The following is an 18,682-nucleotide window of genomic DNA, read 5'->3' as shown; positions in this document are numbered from 1 at the left end:
ACCACTAATTACAGTAGCTGGGTAAGGAGTTAAGAATCTTTACAAACCTGCAGTTTGAGGACACCAGTTATTAGGATATGTTTATATGATTCTCCTTCCAAGCTCTGATTACCAGATTAACTTGTCTCCACTCCCTAAATAGATTCTGACCTCATTTCTTTCATCAGTTTTACTAAATCCAGCCTGACCTCTCTATCCAATTCCTGGTCCACACTCCCAAACTCCTCACATCCCTTCTCTACATGTTCCTATTTTGAACCATTTTCACATTCCAGTAGAGGGAGATGAAGCAGCAAACATTTTGGTGTGCCAAATGGAGATGTCTTTTTAACAAATGTGCTGGACAACTGGATATCCACATGCAGAAGTTACACTCCTACCTCACACATTAAAAAATTAAATTGATTCAAAACCTAAGAGCTAGAACTACAAAACTTAGAACCAATAAATCTTGATTACAGGGGTGTGGGGTGGATTAGGTAACGATTTCTTATATAGCCAAAGCACAACTAAAAGTCAATAAACTGGGCTTCATGAAAACACAAGGTTTTGTATTTCAGACACAATGAAGATGGGAGAAAATATTCACAAGTCATGTCTGCGGAGGGACTAGTAGCTAAGACAATATGCTAAACACAACTACATTTTAAGGGTGACTTGGAGAAAAAAACTTGGGAGTATATTCTGAGAAAAATCAAGTACAAAGATTGTGCAAATTGTTAACATTTCAACTCCACCAGAAATGACTTGAAATATACTCTCTAGTTTAGCAATCAAGGTACTGAAATTCAGCCAATCATTTCAGAAAGAAGCTCCTGTTTTCTTTTTTTTTTTTTTTTTTTTTTTTTATAGAGGCATGCTTTATTTATTTGTTTACTGGTTTGTTTGTTTGTTTGTTTTGTTTATACAAGCACTGGGTACAGTCAGAAGTGCGGGAGGGAGGGTGAGAGAATTCACCAGAGTCAGAGCGGGGAGCAGAGCAGGCAGAAGGACCGAAGGACACTGCTGAGGGGAGCAGCGGGCGGCAGGAGAGGTCTGCGCGCCATGTGGGACCCTCCTCCAGTGGCCGGGGAGCAGCTGGGGATCGAACCGGCGCCGCAGAGGCCGCGCGCAGTTTTGCAACCCAGCGCTCAACCGCTGCGCCACCGGGGAGGCCAGAAGCTCCTGTTTTCTTAAAGGACAAGACAAATTTTCAGTTTACACAGTAATTATCAGTTTCCTTTGCCATGGGTTAAGATGATAAAATTTAGAACAGTGATGACAAAAGTACATGAATTTTCAACCAAGTTTTGCAGCCACTTTCATACCAAATCTGTCATTTTAACTAACACTCCCAGTACTCTGTAAACACTTATCAGAGTTCACTCCTGAGATGAAAATAGTATCATCCTCCTACAGTCAAGGGGGAATGACATCAATTCACTATTTTCAAAGAGGGATTAAATTAAGGGTTAAGAATAAAAACTGGGCCTCTCTGGTGGTGCAAGGGGTTAAGCACCGCACTATGTAGCAATCTGCAGCCTCTGCAGCATGAGTTCGATCCCTGGCTGGCCAGGGAAATGCCCACATGGCTCATCAGACCTCTCCTGTCTCTCCCGCTGCTCCCCTCAGCAGTGTATTTCAGTCAGTCTGCCTGTTCTGTTCCCCACTGTCTTTGGTGAATCCTCTCACCACCACCCCACACCTCTGGCCTGTACCCCAGTTCTTGTATGCATAAATAAACCTTTGAAAAAATTTTTAAAAATTACCGTTTAAAAAAAAGAATAAAAACCACCATTGGGAAATCCATATATTTACTTTTTATTGAATTTGTTAATGTTACAAGAGTTCTTGCACTGTCAAACCATGCCTGAGAATTCAAAGAAATGGTACAATGGACAGCCTCATCAACCCATCATACAGTATATTAAAACTTGATTCATGTGCATTTTGAGAATTTCACAATCTTTAAAAAGTTACAAGAGTTGGAATTTTAAATCTGCAGATCTTCAGATTACTAGTACAGTATGCCATTAAATAACATATTCATCCCAGTTGATTCCTCTGTAACATAACCCAACAAAATTTGCTGGGAAAAAAATGCATACTTTTTATCGCTTTATCACCCAACCTCTCCTTGGCTGGCTCAGCTACTCACCCAAATATATCAGATAGACATCCTGCCTGCCACCTCAAATAACCAACATTATGGCCCAGACCTGGTCAGCATGTCCTGTCAAGTGATATTATAACTCCCCTAGGAGTCAGAGTCCCCTGCATGACAGTTGTACCCAGACTGATCTATAGGAAAATGCTCCACATCAGGATTGTTTTACTCACGCATCTGCATCACTCTTGCCTGCAGCGTGTCACAACTCTTGCACTTGGCAAAGGGATTTATTATAGAGAAACCCAGGCTCTATCAAGTGGTCACATACCACTCTGAAATATTTTTGCTGAACCAAAGATAAAAAACTAGGAAATTACCAGATTATCTCATGAGATGGAAAGAAACCGTCAGAAATCATGGAGAGCTTACTTGAGTCCCTTAATTAAGGACCAAAATTTACGGGATATCGTAAGCTGTAATTATTAAAAACCGAAGTGCTACATCACCTGTCTTTTGCCCCTAACTCTCCAAATCAACAACATAAAGAACATACTGAAAGGCTGACAATAGCGCTATCGGGGACAATCACTGCATCTATAATGCCCGATACCTGAAAGATTTGGGCACAAGTATACTGGGAATTCTTGTCAAAGATCATGCAAGGTCCAAGAAACTTCAGTGGGCTTAGGTGAGGTCTGCTCACATTTCTTTGAATTTATAAGGACAGGTCAGTGAATCCCGTGGCCGAAGCAGATACTATGCCCTTGACCCTTCCACTGCAGCTTACTTCACAATTTAGACCTGATTCAAGGAGGCTGTAGCAGCACCTGAAGTAGAGCCCCCTGCATCCACTGCCCTTGACATCAAAAGCCATTTGGTTCCACTCTAGGGATTGGCAAAGTCAAGAGACACTTCACAATTCTACCGCATATTTCAGGTTACTCAATGACCCAAGCAATATGCTCCAAAGAACTTATTCGAAGTCAATGTGTAAAAGGCCTTAATGTGGAACAGAAAAAGCACTACCCGAATAAAAAACTAAAAGAAACAAGATCATTCCCTCCCCCACCCCCTTTCCCACCTGGTGGACCCAAGTTTGGTTGAATTTGTGGTTACCTCAGAATACAACTCAAAGTTGAAATTAGAAATCACAGCCCTACCGATGACCTGAACACATCAGTTCTCTTGAGCGGCATGTTCCAGAAGTCTTAACACAGCCACAGCCCACTATGGAGTATTTTTAAGGGTGGGGCACAGGACAGGTTAATTAAGGTCACTTAAATCTTCATCTTTTACAGCAGATCAAAACCCAGATGGCTGACTTTCTGCAGGATTTCTGATAGGAATCCAGTAGAGCTGGTTTCAAGTTTCATATTGACACTTAATAGCAGTAACCTTCTTATCCAGAAGTTGTGATCCACATGAAGTCCACAATGAGTGCAGCAAATCTGAGGTAGTCAACCCTTACGGAGGCTCAGTATCTGAACATAAAAAGATTTTGAAATGACCACTGGCTGAAGTTTGTTTTTGTATTTGCAAAGTAATTATGAAAGAACACTGCTGAATATAGCTCACGCATTTATGAGACAACGAAAATCCCCCTAAATGCAATACACATTAAGAGTAGTTGTGACACTTTCAACTTCCATAGTGCAATAGGCTCGATCACTTATATTGAGTAGTCTGCATCAGTTGCTGTAGATCCAGCAGAAATCAGATGATGAATGGCTGTTCATGGTGGTTAGCTGTGGTCTAGTTACCTTGGAAGGGTTAGCAAAGACCATTCGTTAATTGTACTGAGTGTGGCTGCTTTTCTGATTTTCAAGCACAGCATACTGGTTGTCTAGCTGAAGTTTAAGGGCCTGGTTTTTTGAAACCTCGTCCCTACCTCTATTTTTGTGTCTTACTACTTCAAAGCTCTTCTCCATTTCTTTATCCCTAAGGGAAAAGAAATGTAATCAGTAAATATTTCTAGATAGTTTTGAAAATATCTTAGTTGAATTAAAAAAAAAAAAAACCCTTAGGAAAATCTTGAGGAAGAGACATGAGAAAACTGGTATATAACATTCCTACCAAACCATAAAAGGCTTCAATTCAGCAGAAAACAATACTGTCCTGAAGTTGATCCTATTTCTGTGATGACAAATTCACTGGATACTATTAAGTGCAAATCTAATTCAGGACCAACTCAAAGACAACCGCAAAGTTAGAAAGCAGTCTAATGACAGGACCATTTCTTCTAAGACTTATTTTAGCAAATTTCTCTCTGCATAAGGACAATTTTCTCATTCAAGATTTGCTTATTATTCAGTGATTTCTCCTCACTTCTACTTAATAGAAGTGGATTAGATAAAGAAAGATGACTATGGTGAATCACTGCCTTTCCTCAGAAGTCCCTTATTTTGTAGGACAGAGCAGAGCAGCAAGTTCAAGTGGAGGTTTAAATTGAAGCCAGCTGTGCTTTTACTCAAGGGCAAAAAGGCTGGGATTTAGTTAAGTCACCCCAAAAACCATTATTTCCATCTGATATCATTTACATTTCTTCCCATTTTATTTACTTTAATAATTTCATGTCCATAAATAAGATGTGGATGTGCCACACGTGGTCATTTAACTCCAGATTGCATTCATTTTAACTACCTGCTGAAATAAGATTTTACTATTAGATTTATAAATGCAAACATCTTTCATCTATATTCACATTAACTGGGATTACACAAAACGATTGTGCCTACATTTCTACTTCCCATGTTACAAAGAATACAACCAGCAATAATATACTCATGTAAAGAATTTTAACTAAATGAGACTAGTTACAGAACAACAAAAACCAAAACAGAAACTTGTAGTTTATCTTTTATGCTCTTTCCCTCTGCCCCTCCAGAACCTTATTCCCTTCCCCCTATCTGGACACAAAAGTCTTACTCTAATTCTCCACCGCCTGTTTGTTTTTTTCAACCTGGGCTTTTTCAACATGGAGTAACCCCACCCCCAACCCAGGGATAGGTCTTGCTTACTTACTTCCGGCTTTCTACATGCTTGGCAGTGGACTGCAGGGATGGGAACTGTGTATCGCTGTAGATCTCTGGTGGTCCTTGTGGTGTTTTCCTTGTTGTGGTTAACCGGGCACCAGGAGGCCTATATACACCACTAGTCATTGCCGTTTCTGGGGCTTCTGTAACTAAAGTTATGAGCAGTTTTTAGAACCTAGTCAAATGCCTGACATTTTAATAAGTCATTCCTGTGTTTCTATCATTTAGAAATTAGAGGGAAAACAAACAATGCCTGACCTAAGAAGGATCTTGGACAACACAAGTTATCTGAGAAAATGTCTGAAAGTGAAAATATTCTACTATTCTGATAAAGTAGTTGGCCAACTCCTCTTTCACGACTCGCATTATCTACATAGATGCGTTCTATAAGTCAACTTACTGGAAATGGGAAAGGAATCTGCTAGACTTGGGAGACAGGCCTCATCAGGGACTGCCTTTCAGAGAGTATGACTAATCCACTTTACAGATCAATAAATGTTGATAATCACTTCTTTACCTGGTTGGTAGATTAAGATGCCATGTGTAAAGAATTTATTTAATGATAATAATAATAAAAAAAAAACCTGTGTCATTTTTCAATTGTAAAGAAAAGAAACTAGTTAAAAAAAAAAAAAAAAACAAGAAGCAAAATGGGCCTCCTTGGTGGCGCAGTACTTAAAGTCTCAGACCTGTCAAGCTATTGCCAAGCACTGCAACATGAGTTCGATTCCCAGGCAAGGTGCTAACCCACATATGGTGCTGCAAACCTCAACTGTTTTGCCCAATGCTCCCCTCAGCAGTATATATCAGTAGATCTGCCTGTTCTGTTCCCCACTGTCTCTGGTGAATCCTCTCACCCCCTGCACCTCTGGCCTACCCTCCAGTTTTTCTATGCATAAATAAATCTTTAAAAAAAAAAAGACTAATAAAAAAATCCTTAATTATTTCATTGAGTCTACATCAGCAATGGATTTTTTCTCAAGCTGCTTCTTTATTTTCTCATACTACACAGGTAAAACAGAAAGGGAAAAAATAAGCTGCGGGAAAGCCCAAAGTCCTCCAGATTTTCCCTATGTTTCATTTCCCATTACAGGACATTTTGTTCTCCACTTATCAGAAACTTCATTTCTACATCATTAATTAACTGAAATATAATGTAGTTATTTCAATACTTCTATGAAGACTTTTATAATCTTATATAACTTTAATTACACAGGAAAAAGTATCAATTTAACATTCTTTCATTCGTTTCTGAGTACCTACTATGGGTTAGGTGCTGACTTAAACTACACAGTAGGGATACAAATACTAACAAAACCCCTGTCCTCATGACAAGTATACTCTAGCCATTATCCACTTGTGGTTATTTAAATAAAATTTAAAACTCAGTTCCTGAGTCACTATTGGCTATTACACTGAATGAGCAGTGCTATCGCAAAGGGAGGAAAGAAAATACATAAAAAGGCGCTATGCCAAAAATTTAAGCAGGAAGGGCTTGTAAAGACAGCACAAGATGGGTGGAGTGGAATTTGAAATAAGATTGTCTGGAGGGTGTCAGACATGACGTGAACCGAGCAAAGGCCTTACAGTAGTTAGGAGGCAAACATAAAGCTAAAGTTCACAGACAAGCTAAATTCAGTACAACTATTGATTTTGTAAATGTTTCACTGAAACTTATCTATACTGATTAGGTATACATATCCTTCACAGCTATGTGTATGCTACACTACAACAGTTGAATAATTAAAACACTCTGTCCCTCAAATTTACTATTGGTCCTCAAAAAAAAAAAAAAAAAAAATTTCTGGGGACCTCCCTGGTGGCACAGTGGTTGAGCGCTGGGTTGCGAAGCTGCCCGCAGCCTCTACAGTGCCGGTTCGATCCCCGGCCACCGGGCGAGGCTCCCACATGGCGCTCAGACCTCTCCTGGCGCCCGCTGCTCCCCTCAGCAGTGTACTTAGTCAGTCTGCCTGCTCTGCCCTCCTCTCTGGCTCTGGTGAATTCTCTCACCCTCCTGCACTTCTGACTGTACCCAGTGCTTGTATAAATAAATAAATCAATCTTTAAAAAAAAAAAAAAAAATCTGGGTCTCCCTGGTGGTGCAAAAGGTTAAGACGCAAACTATGAAGCTATCCGCAGCCTCTGCAGCACGAGTTCGATCCCTAGTCAGGGAGATACCCACATGGCGCAGCAGACCTCTCCTGACTTGCCTGCTGCTACTCTCAGCAGTGTATTTCAGTCTGCCTGTTCTGCTCCCCGCTGTCTCTGGTGAATCCTCTTACTCCCCACACCTCTGGCCTGTATTTATGAAGTTCTTGTATGCATAAATAAATAAATCTTTCCCAAAAAATTTGGAAAAAAAAAAGTCTTTAAACTCCCTCTATAAAGTAAAGCAAGGCCTCCCCTGGTGGCACAGCGGTTGAGCACTGGGCTGCGAGGCTGCCCGCAGCCTCTGCAGCGCTGGTTCAATCCCTGGCCGCCGGCAAGGGTCCCACATGGTGCACAGACCTCTCCTGCCGCACCCACTGCTCCCCCCAGCAGTGTATTTCGTCCGTCTGCCTGTTCTGTTCTCTGCTCTGGCTCTGGTGAATTCTCTCACCCTCCCACACTTCTGACTGTACCCAGTGCTTGTATAAATAAATAAATAAATCTTTAAAAAAAAATACATAAATAAAGCAAATTCTAGGATGAAATTGTAAGCACAAAGGGCCTGCAATAGCAGTATGCCTGGTATATTCAAGGTGCAGAGGGAGCCAAGATCAAACTTACAGAAAGAAAAAGTGAGAAATAGGGTAGCACAAGGCAAGTGGGGAAAAGTCTTACAAGTTTCTAAAAATGGTAGCTTCTACTCAGATGAAAGTGCCAATGGAGGATTGTGAAAAGCATGTAGGGACACAGTCTGCCATGAAAAGATCACCATTCTGGCTGCTTGCTGTGTTGAGAACACAGTATACATAAGTATAGAAAAAGACACAAGCAGACAAGTAAGAGGTGACACCTCAGTAAACCATAAAAGAAATGATAGTCCAAAAGCAGACTGGCAGCCACAGAACTGGTAAGAACTGGACACACAATCAGCCTGTATTTATTTATTTATTTTAAAGATTTATTTATACAAGAATGGGAGTACAGGCCAGATGCGCGGGAGGGTGAGAAGATTCACCAGAGACAGAGCAAGGAGCAGAACAGGCAAATTGATGAAATATACTGCTGAGGGGAGCAGTGGGCAAGACAGGAGAGGTCTGCCATGCCATGTGGGTATCTCCCCAGCTGGCCAGAATCAAACCGGTGCTGCAGACAGCTTCACAGTGCTGCACTCAACCCGCTGTGCCACGGGGGAGGCCCCTGATTTTATTGTTAAAGTAAAATCAAAAAGAATTTACTGATACATTTAGGTTTGGAACAAGAGAAGGCAGTCAAAGATAACTCTAAGATGTGTGGCCTAAGTGAATGAAAGAGCACTGTGGTGAGAGACAGAGCAGATACACAAGTTCAGTTTCAGACTTGCTGAGACTGAGGTGCTGGTAGGCAGCTAGGATATGCGTTTGGAGTTTAGGGAAAATCTGAGCTGGTGATGTAATTTAAGAATTGCTGGCATACGGAGATTGCCAAGGGAGTGAGGATGCCAAGGAGAAGATACCAGCGAAGAGTGAGAACCAACAAGGGAACGGGAGAATGTGGGGTCCTGGAAGTCAAGAGAGTAATGTGTCTCAAAGAGGTGCTCCAATCACGCTGACAGCATAAATAAGATGAGGACTGACACTTAGGGATAGGATTTAGGAATGTAAGGGCCACTAGGAATCACTGGTAGATACTACCTGTTCTCTCCTATTAAGATGTAGTTAAAAAAAAAAAAAAAAGTTAAATGAAGAAAATCCAGACTAGAAACCCAGAAGGATGAAAAAATTGTTGTAATACAGCACAGGTATCTAAATTCTAACAGATTCAGAATTACTCGCTGTCCTTTTTTATTCTGTGTAGAGTAATAATGGGTATCACTACTTAAAATAGTGTTTCTTAAACATCTTCATTATTGTCCTCCTAAGAACCTTCTTCCTGATCACGACTCCACCACCAAGACATGTTAATACCAGAGAGAATTCATAAAATAGTAAAGACAATAAAATGGGAAATGGAGGGAAGATTAAATGACACAAGCACACAAGCACCCAATCTTCTCCAGTGCGTTAACAGCTGGGTGAGTCAGTTTACCTAGAAGCTTAAGCAGCCAGCATCTTAACTGCCAAGCGTTATCAACATCCATATACCAATCTCTCCGGGAAAAGAAACCCACTCATCCCACTGTAAGCCTGCATTCAGCTCAAGCTGACCACACACCGTCACGCACCAACAGCTTTATCATAATGAGACATGAAGATTACCGATTGCTGGAGCAGGTGGTGCTTGCACCGGGGCTGTTTTATTCCAGGGGCCTGAGGACTTCTCCATGCCACCACCACCACCTCCGCCGCCTTCCTCCCAGTTATCACCCGGATCTTCTCGTTTTTCGTTGTCGTCTTCTTCCTTTTCACTATTGGAAAAGCAAACGAATTCAATTACAGAGCCACCAGAAAAATCCAGTGCAAATTCTTCCTCTTACTGATATTTATCTGTGTAATCCCGGAGAAGTCAATCTCTTCAAAACTCAAATGCCTCTCCTCACTTGTTTCAAAGACACAGACAAATCAGGGCTTTAATCTCTCTTACACACGGAAACTTATAATTGACTTAACACGAAAAGAGGATTTCACTGCTTAAAAAGTTTAGGAAAGCAGAGATTCCACCTCCCCTTTTTGCACTCAAGAACATTTAAAAATATTTAATGTACTGACATGTCAGGCTTTCGACAACCTGATGATCTGTGTGATTATTCAGTCATGTAAGAGCAGGACCCCAGCTACCACTGCAAATAAGGAGAAAGGTCCAGCTAACCTGAAATGTGGAGAAAAGGGTGACTTGACTGATTAAAAAAAAAAAAAAAAAAAAAAAAAGTGTAATCACATATTTGTAGAACCAAAGTGTACAAACAGGCACGTCAGTAAGCATTGTTTTAGTAATCAAATGGTTTCTAAAAGTTATACAACTTAATTTTGTTTATCCTTTAGCACATTACAAAATATTCTCGAAACCAGAATTCACATTCCACCTGAGGAAATCAAATCAGTGTTCAGTGCTTACATCAGTGTCACAGATTTTTCTATTATTGCCAGTCTCCACTCTCTTCTGACACAGTGGTATAGGGTACATATAACTGGTTCCACACTAGTTACATATTCTTCACCCATTTAAAAAAGAAAAGACTAGGGCCTCCCTGGTGGTGCAGGGGTTAAAGTCTCAGCACTATCAAGCTATCCCTTGGCCAGGGAGCTAACCCTCATGGTGCAGCAGATCTCTCATCTTGCCTGCTGCTTCCCTCAGCAGTGTATTTCAGTCAATCCACCTGTTCTGCTCCACACTCGGTCTCTGGTGAATCCTCTCACTGCCTCCTCCCTCCCGGCGCCACATCTCTGGCCTATACCCTAGCTCTTGTATGCATAAATAAAATAAATCTTAAAAAAAAAAAAAAGACTGTAAGAACTTGGTCTTTGGCTTACCAGTGGTTATAAACACAAGGAAATAGCTGCCAAATCAACCTTCCTTTTTTGCAACCCTTTGCCCTTGCTGATGAAGTATCTGGCACAGACTACTGACCTTTTCCCTGATAATGGTGGCTTTTCCCAAGTCTTCATCTAATCAATCTCCGTAACTATTCTATCTTTCCTCTCCTATTAACATGGCTGGCCCCTAAAGCTCTGTCCCTGGCCTTTCACTTAGACATTTTCTCCTTTTGGTATACACAGATCCCTTCCACCCTGACTGAGTGACCCTGTGAACATCATAGCTTCTCTTGGCTTCTGGGAAAGGATCTCTAAGGGTGCATTCCTTCCATTTTTATTAAAACAATTTCTGGCAATAAGACATACTTCTTGAATAGCTAATGGCCTCGTTTAAAGACACTTAGCAAATGGAAACATCCTATAAATTGCCCACCGACCAGAGGTGATTCTAGAACTGGGGCTTAGAATGGCAATCAATCTGCATTTAGAGCAATGTAGTCTGAGTAAAAAATGATGGAGGAGAATGTGCCCAAGTCACCTTCAGTTTTCCTTTCTGTTAACACAGTAGAATCCTACTCAGTCATTTAAAATGTTAGGCCTGTGTTAATGTAACACTTATGTCATATAGACCGACAATGTACTTAAACAAAACCTGTACAACTAGAATGACTTTTATAAATTATGTTATAAGAAGTAGCTCTGAGTGCTAGAACCCAAGACTATTTTCTCAGGTAACAAGCATGTATGAGCAGTTTTCTAAAGTCAAACCATATACACTTTGCCATTTACCAAGCAAAAAAGTCTAAGCAGTATTTTGGTTAGACATGATTTAAATATTCTATTACTTTTTCATATTTACATATTTCAGAAAATATCATATCTCCAAATGCCTAAGTCAAAACAAGATGCATGCCACAATTATTCTGATAGGAGAAAACTAGGTTAAATTAGTGTTTGACCCAAATAAATAGCTTCTCATTGGGTTAAGTTTCATGTTTTTATATACTACAATGTTACTGTAAACTCATTATCACAATTCAAAAAGTATGCTATCTTAAAGATGGCTAAGTCTGTAAGGAAGTACTTACTGGTGGGGTAGGAGGCATGATGATTCTAGAAAGGGAATATTTACTGAGCATCTACTATGCCAGGAAGCATTCTAACCACTTTATAAAGTTAAACCTCACAATAATATTAAGACAAGACTCACTGTAAATAAGGGAGGAATACCCATACATTTATGTACCCTCATAGGAGCTACGAAGTAGCAGAGCCAAGTCAGTAGAACTCCAGGGACGTTTTCTTTCAGGTTGCCTCATCTCATTTTACCCTCTTTTCAGTTCTAAGATATGACACTGAAACTTACCCTATTTTGAGATCTGAAAGATTCACATTCTGCAATAAGGTTTATGAGGATTACACATCCTGCAGCTGTATGTTTATAAAGAACAGAACACTGTTACCTCCTACCTCAAGGGACATTACTTGAGAATTTATGCATCCTAATCTCCATTTCCCCAAATAACAAAATCCAGACTTGACTACACTTCTGCTGGAATGCCAGGCATCTCCACTGGTGACCCTGTGATTCAACCACTGTTACATTAGTAAAATAGAGGTAGAAAAGGCCTTATGAGCTATGCCTAGCCGCTTAAAATGTCACTACACGCCAGCCAAGGACTTCTTGACCCTTTCATGGTATACGATCTTTCTCCTTTGCCCCATAGCACAGTGCACATCACCGATCTCCTGTTGTTAAGTAGAACATGTGTAATTTCTACAACCCCAAGACACAGAACAATGTCCTATCTGACACACATTAGTTGACATTTGCTACAATGAATCTATGGATGCAAGAGTAATTTCTTCAAATTAAAACTTAACTAGCTCTACCATTAATCCATTAGAGATTATAGGTCTAGCTTTCTTATGATGCTTCCCAGAAAGTCACCAGGTTCCCATAACTCAACTCTTTATTGGAAATGACAAGTGCTCAAAAATTCAGTAACCTCAAATATTAAATGAAATCTTTTTCCACAAAATGCATTTAAAAGATAGGCAAGGTCCTTGGGTCCTATTCAACCAATAATCTAAACTCTAGTGCTCTAAGTCCCTTCTCTCATCTTTTTTTTTTTTTTTTAAGATTTATTTAGTTATTTATACAAGCACTGGGTATAGTCAGAAGCGCGGGAGGGTGAGAGAATTCACCAGAGCCAGAGAGGGGAGCAGAACAGGCAGAAGGACCGAGGTACACTGCTGAGGGGAGCAGCTGGCGGCAGGAGAGGTCTGCGCGCCATGTGGGACCCTCCTCTGGTGGCCGGGGAGCAGCTGGGGATCGAACCGGCACTGCAGAGGCTGTGGGCAGCTTTGCAACCCAGAGCTCAACCGCTGCGCCACCGGGGAGGCCCCCCCTTCTCTTATCTCTATCTCAATGACTACCCTCCTTCAAGATTTGTCTAAAAACGACATGACTTTGAATAAGACCTATTAAATAGACACAATATTTGACACATACCCTTTTTAATACTCTTGGTACTTAGATCTTCAGCTAATTGGTAAATGAGAGACAGGATGTTAATATAACACATTTGCAGCTACTTAAAAATTCCCTTTTAAATGTACATTTATCTTTGATAAAGGTAACCTTTACCAAACCTTTTTCAGTTGCATGGTAACCAACTACAACTGTCAAGAACATTAAGACTGTGCTATATCCACAACTCACAAGATAAATGTGGAAATATGATGGGTAGCACTAAGCAAAAAGTATAAGGGCATTTATTTTACCAGTCTTGCAACTTTTTTGAGGACTGCTAACTTTTCAAATCAGAAAGTTGGGAGAAAAAAATATAAGATTCTAGGTTGAGAATTTCAAGGTAACATTAAGTCAACCTCCAAAGTTTCATGTTCCCTTGTCCCAGTTTTGAGATAGCAAGGATTTCTTGCCCATGAATTTAAAAAAAAAAAATTAAAGGTATAAAGTGCCTCCCTCCACCAAAAGGTAAAACCTAGTCATATGATAATATTTTAAGATCTTGGACCTCAATCACCTGCCACTTTGGCCTGAATTCGATCCCTGGCCAGGGAGCTAACCCACATGGCACAGCAGACCTCTCCTGTCTTGCCTGCTGCTCCCCTCAGCAGTGTATTTCAGTAGATTCACCTGTTCTGCTCCCCACTGTCTCTGGCGTATCCTCTGACTCCCTGTGCCTCTGATCTAGACCCCAGTTCTTGTATGCACAAATAAAATAAATCTTAAAAAAAAATGTTCAAGATCTTTAGCAATGTTTAATACTAAGAGGAATCTTTGTATGGTTATAATACCAAGCTGAATGTGTCATTTTCTTCTATTATGTTCACAGTGAACTGACTCACCAGAGTTTGACTATAGTCGTGACAATCTTAAGTTTCCACTCTACTTTCTCCTCAAATCTTGGTATTATAATTCAGATGCCTGATGACTAAAGTAATAGAAATTCTCAAAGTCACTCTAACTTAGATTAATATTCACCAAGGGGATATTCTACAAACACTGCTCAAAGAGATCCTCATAACAATCTGAGTAGTTCAATTTTGCATACAAAAATCAACATCTAAAGGTAAAATGACACCTCTAACATTACACACATAAGCAGCAGGACTAAAACAAAAACTCACTTTTGTCTTGCCCCAAAGTCTATGTTTTAGTCCTAACCTCAACTCTATCCCACTTAACGTGTGTAACCAACCTGCTTCCCACTCTTATGAACTAACATGTCTTTCCTTGGGATGCCCCACTATGAGTTTCACTGTTAACATTTAATATTAAGTTTATATTCAGTATAAAAGCAAACATTTTAGACATTGTTATCTAAACCTCAAATGGATTCTCACCCTTAAGCCTTTCCTGGACACAGTTGAAATCCTCCTTGAGGAATGATTTATGAAGGCAATGGAAATACAGACCCCAGACTCCACAATTACTGAGAAGCCGCTGAAGTTTCTGAAGAAGCAATGTTTTTCAATTTTAGGCTGGTGGAAGACCTTTTATCATCAATGAGAGGACACGAAGTATAATAAAAAACACATATAAAAACTGATCTTACTTAAGGTCAAGAATAATTTAAACGCAAACACTGAGATTTACTTATGCCCCTTGACAGAAGTGAGGTTGTGAGTGATTTAAGAAATGTCTCAGCTTCTCAAAAGTAGCCAAAAGAAGACAAACATAACCTTGCATATGGATATGGGAAGTACTTTCAATGGCAGCAAAGTAAGGCCTGTTTACACATTCTCCATAATGTAACAAAATCAATTCCTAGCATTCAGCGAGCTTGAAACCTTTTCCCCTTGGCAAGAGCTTACTCTTTCTTGGTAAGTTCAACCTAACCAAATTACTATCCCTCCTATGAAGTCTGCTAAAATCAGTACTTCAGGTCCTGCCATCCAGAAAGGATGACCAACACTTTTATTAAGCACTATGAAGCTATCCCCAGTGACTGCAGCATGAGTTCGATCCCTGGCCAGGGAGCTACCCGCATGGTGCAGCAGACCTCTCCTGACTCGCCTGCTGCTCCCTCAGTCAGTCTGCCTGTTCTGTTCCCCATTCTGTCTGGTGAATCCTCTTACCTCCCAACCCCACACCTCTGGCCTGTTCCCCAGGGCTTGTATGCATAAATAAATCTTTTTTAAAAATTCAAATAAAGGGCCTCCCCGGTGGCGCAGCGGTTGAGCGCTGGGCTGCGAAGCTGCGCGCAGCTTCTGTGACGCCGGTTCGATCCCCGGCTGCTCCCCGGCCACCAGAGGAGGGTCCCACATGGTGCGCAGACCTCTCCTGCCACCCGCTGCTCCCCTCAGCAGTGTACTTCGGTCCTTCTGCCTGCTCTGCTCCCCGCTCTGGATCTGGTGAATTCTCTCACCCTCCCGCGCTTCTGACTGTACCCAGTGCATGTATAAACAAAACAAACAAACAAACAAACAGATAAAAAAAAAAAAAAAAAAAAAAAAAAAATTCAAATAAAGCCAAGTGGTTGGGAATAAAACTCCAATCTAATCACTTACACAAAGGGATCTCAAGAGAAGTCACATTTCCTGAAAGTTTCATACTGTTAATTGGGTTACCTTTGGTTTAGCTCATGAAATGTTTTGAAAGACCCAGGGACAGGAATGCCTAGCTGAGGCAGGCACTTCAAGTTTGCTGAATGCTGGGAATTGATTTTTTTAATATTATGGAGAATAAACTGTGCTTACTTTTCTGCCATTACCCCTGGTTTTTGAGTAAGTTACTTAAGGCTTAAAATACTACCATCTAGGGCCTCCCTGGTGGCCCAAGGGGTTAAGTTTCAGCACTATCAAGTTAGCTCAAGCCAGTGAGTTAACCCATGGTACAGCAGACCTCTCCTGTCTCACCTATTGCTCCCTTCAACAGTGTATTTCTGTAGATTCACCTGTTCTGCTCCCCACTCTGTCTCTGGTGAATGCTCTCACCCCCTGCACCTCTACCTCTGCAGATATCTCGTATCCATAAACAAATCTAAAATAAATACTACCATCTAGAAAAACCAAGACAGTTAAGGAAAATGATCTTCACTGTGTTACATGGTTGCTGGCATTGGGATTATTTATTTCACTAAGGGTTTTTAATCTCAAACCAATGGAATACTATAGTCACCTGTTTTTTCCTTATTATGAACCCCTTAAATTGAGTTATTGATGTGACTGTAAAATTGACTACCACAGATTTAATTTGATAAAACATGTTAATTTCAAATCCTCTAAGCCAACAAATCCAATTTTTAAAAAGTAATGCTTCCTAACTTAAAGTTAACACACTTTGGCTACATGATTACATCCCTATAAAAGTTTAGGGGAAATTAATCTAGTGTCAGGATACGTATTAACCCCGCTGGTGAAGGCAGTCACTACAAGGTGTTAGAGGGGTGCTTTCTTCTGTACCAATAAAGTTCAATTTCTTGATTTCAGTGATTACACAGGCTTGGCTTTATTGCATGAAAAAGTAAAAAAAAAAAAAAAATTGTACTTCTCTCGAGTATGCGTCCATTACAAAAATACGTATTATCAGAGAGCTGAAACAAAAACTAAATTCCACCAACCTGAAAGTAAAATTTCTGAAACCACATAATTCATTTTAGCTGTCTCCAATAAAAAGGCCTAACCAGGGCTGGAAGTAGGCAAGCTCTCACAGGATTTTGGAGCTGGCAGCTCTCTGATCAGCACACAGACAGCCGTGAGAGAGGAATAGACACAACCCATTAGAGTCCTAATAAGCATATCTAAACCACAAGGCTACCATTATCCAGTTTAGGCGCTAAAGAAAATCCAAACATACAATCCCTGTCCTAAGGGTTATCTAAACACATTTGTAACCAGACCATACCTTATTTGCATTGCCTGAACTCTTAGGCCGCTGTAATCAACCTCTTTTTGCTCAAATTCTTTCCACTCATCTTCATCCTGCAAAACACATAACTTTTGCTCAATTACAGTTATTTGTGACAACTAAGGCACATTTCAGACAACGAAAAGGGCGCTCCAAGGACTGGAATCTCCAGTGTGGAACTGCTTTCAGGTCACAGACCTTGCTTCACTCCTAGGCCGACTACCCTGGAGGACAAACGTGTCCAAAGCCAACCACCGTTTCCTTCCACCGGGTTCCAACGTGAGCGCTGCTTTAAAAGCAACCAGGAAAGCCGAGGGACTCCAGCACCAGTAACCTCACAACTAGCCGTCCGCCTCAAGGTGGCCACGAGACTTTTTTCCTCCACGGGCTCAGAGCACGGGTCATGCCAGAAACGAGAATGTTAGAGAGAAAAATCCAGCTCCGACCGCCGGGCTGAAGTCAGACACTAAATTACTCGGGGCAGACGTCGCTCACACATGCCGGCCCGTGCCGGGCACTAGGGCGCACCCCGCTTTCCCGTGGAGGGAGCTCTGCCTGGGTCGGGCGGGTCGGGGCGCGGGGGTCCCCCGGAGTTGGGGCGCCCCGGCCCGCCGGGGGCGGCCCATGTCACGTGGCCAGTCACCGCGCCCGTCCCGGCCGGCCCGGCGGCCCCCCCGACGCCTCCCCGGGCGGGGGCGGGCCCAGGGGCGCGAGCACGCCGCCGGCCCGGGGCCCCGGCCTCCCCGGCCCCTCACCTTCGTCACGGCCTTGGTGGTGGCCGCGGCGCCGGCGGCCCCCGCGCTCGCGGTCGCGCCGTCGCCGGGCCGGGCCCCCGCGCCCGCCCCGCCGCCAGCCGCGCCGGGGACTCCGCTGCTCCCGCCGGCGCCGCCCGCCGCGCCCGCGGCGCTCGCCGCCCGGCTGCTGCGCTCCTTCTTCTTCTTCTTGTCCCTCTTGGCGAAGAAGTTGTCCAGGCTGCGCTCCTCCGTCTCGGCCATGGCCGCGGCCTCCTCCGCCCGGATGGGTGGGGCCGGCGGCAGGCGCGGCCCGCGGGGCTCGGAGCGCGGGGTCGAGGCCGGCTCGGCGCTCACGCTCCCGGGCGCGGCGCCGCCTCAGCCCCGCGGGGCCGCCGAGGCGCGGGCGGTGGGGCGGCGGCTCCCCTCCGCGTGCCGGCGGGAAGGGGCTCGGCCCGCCTGGGGAACCGCGCGCTCCGGCCGCCCGCCGAGTCCGTCGAGGCTGCCGCCGCTTTCGCGACCGCGACGCCGGAGCCCGCCCGCTCCGCAGGCGGAGGGGAAAAGGAACGCGCGGTCCAGCAGCTCCGGCTCGAGTGCTGGGCTAGCGGCGGCGCGTGCAGGAGGAAGACGCGCGCGCGCAGGCCCAGAGAGGAGGGGAGAGGGGGTGGGGAGGGGAGGGAGGGGGAGGAGGGAGGGCGGGCCGTCCGAAGAGAGAGGCAGCGCCTGCGCCTGCGTACTTAGTCCGCCCGCCGCTGTGGGAGCGCGGAGGGGAGGGGAGCGGGGGGAGACGGAGGGGGAGCCGGCAAGGGAGCCAATCAGGAGCCAGGACGAAGTGCTTAAGCGACAATCCCTTC

The 18,682-nt window shown here is 43.1% G+C and overlaps 1 protein-coding gene across 4 annotated transcripts; it reads right to left on the bottom strand.

Annotated features, from left to right (window-relative positions):
- Positions 1-1,752: 1,752 nt before the first annotated feature.
- Positions 1,753-18,140, bottom strand: CDV3 (CDV3 homolog). 4 transcript variants are annotated; one of them, XM_037526291.2, is made up of 6 exons: positions 17,853-18,139; positions 17,095-17,171; positions 9,504-9,652; positions 5,111-5,270; positions 3,978-4,027; positions 1,753-3,849 (listed from the first exon to the last, which is right to left on the bottom strand). In XM_037526291.2, exons 1-6 carry the CDS (start codon positions 18,090-18,092, stop codon positions 3,842-3,844), a joined length of 684 nt encoding a protein of 227 aa, XP_037382188.1. In that variant the 5' UTR covers positions 18,093-18,139; the 3' UTR covers positions 1,753-3,841. The 4 variants fall into 4 exon arrangements, with proteins under 4 accessions (XP_037382188.1, XP_037382190.1, XP_037382189.1 ...); XM_037526293.2 differs by lacking the exon at positions 3,978-4,027 and having other exon boundaries at positions 17,853-18,140; XM_037526292.2 differs by lacking the exon at positions 3,978-4,027 and having other exon boundaries at positions 1,753-3,570.
- Positions 18,141-18,682: the final 542 nt, after the last annotated feature.

This window comes from Talpa occidentalis, unplaced genomic scaffold (genome assembly GCF_014898055.3).
Source record: "Talpa occidentalis isolate TD23 unplaced genomic scaffold, MPIMG_talOcc4v2.1 talOcc4.4, whole genome shotgun sequence".
Classification (NCBI taxonomy): domain Eukaryota; kingdom Metazoa; phylum Chordata; class Mammalia; order Eulipotyphla; family Talpidae; genus Talpa; species Talpa occidentalis.
The sequence above is the reverse complement of the archived record's forward strand: the minus strand, read 5'-3'. Positions and strand labels throughout refer to the sequence as shown.

Coding starts and splice junctions, on each gene's coding strand:
- CDV3 (XM_037526290.2), bottom strand. CDS start 18,092: ATGGCCGAGACGGAGGAGCGCAGCCTGGACAACTTCTTCGCCAAGAGG. Junction 17,172..17,852: donor CCACCAAGGCCGTGACGAAG/GTGAGGGGCCGG, acceptor TGTGTTTTGCAG/GATGAAGATGAGTGGAAAGA. Junction 4,028..5,110: donor AAGCATGTAGAAAGCCGGAA/GTAAGTAAGCAA, acceptor CTTTTCCCTTAG/GGATAAAGAAATGGAGAAGA.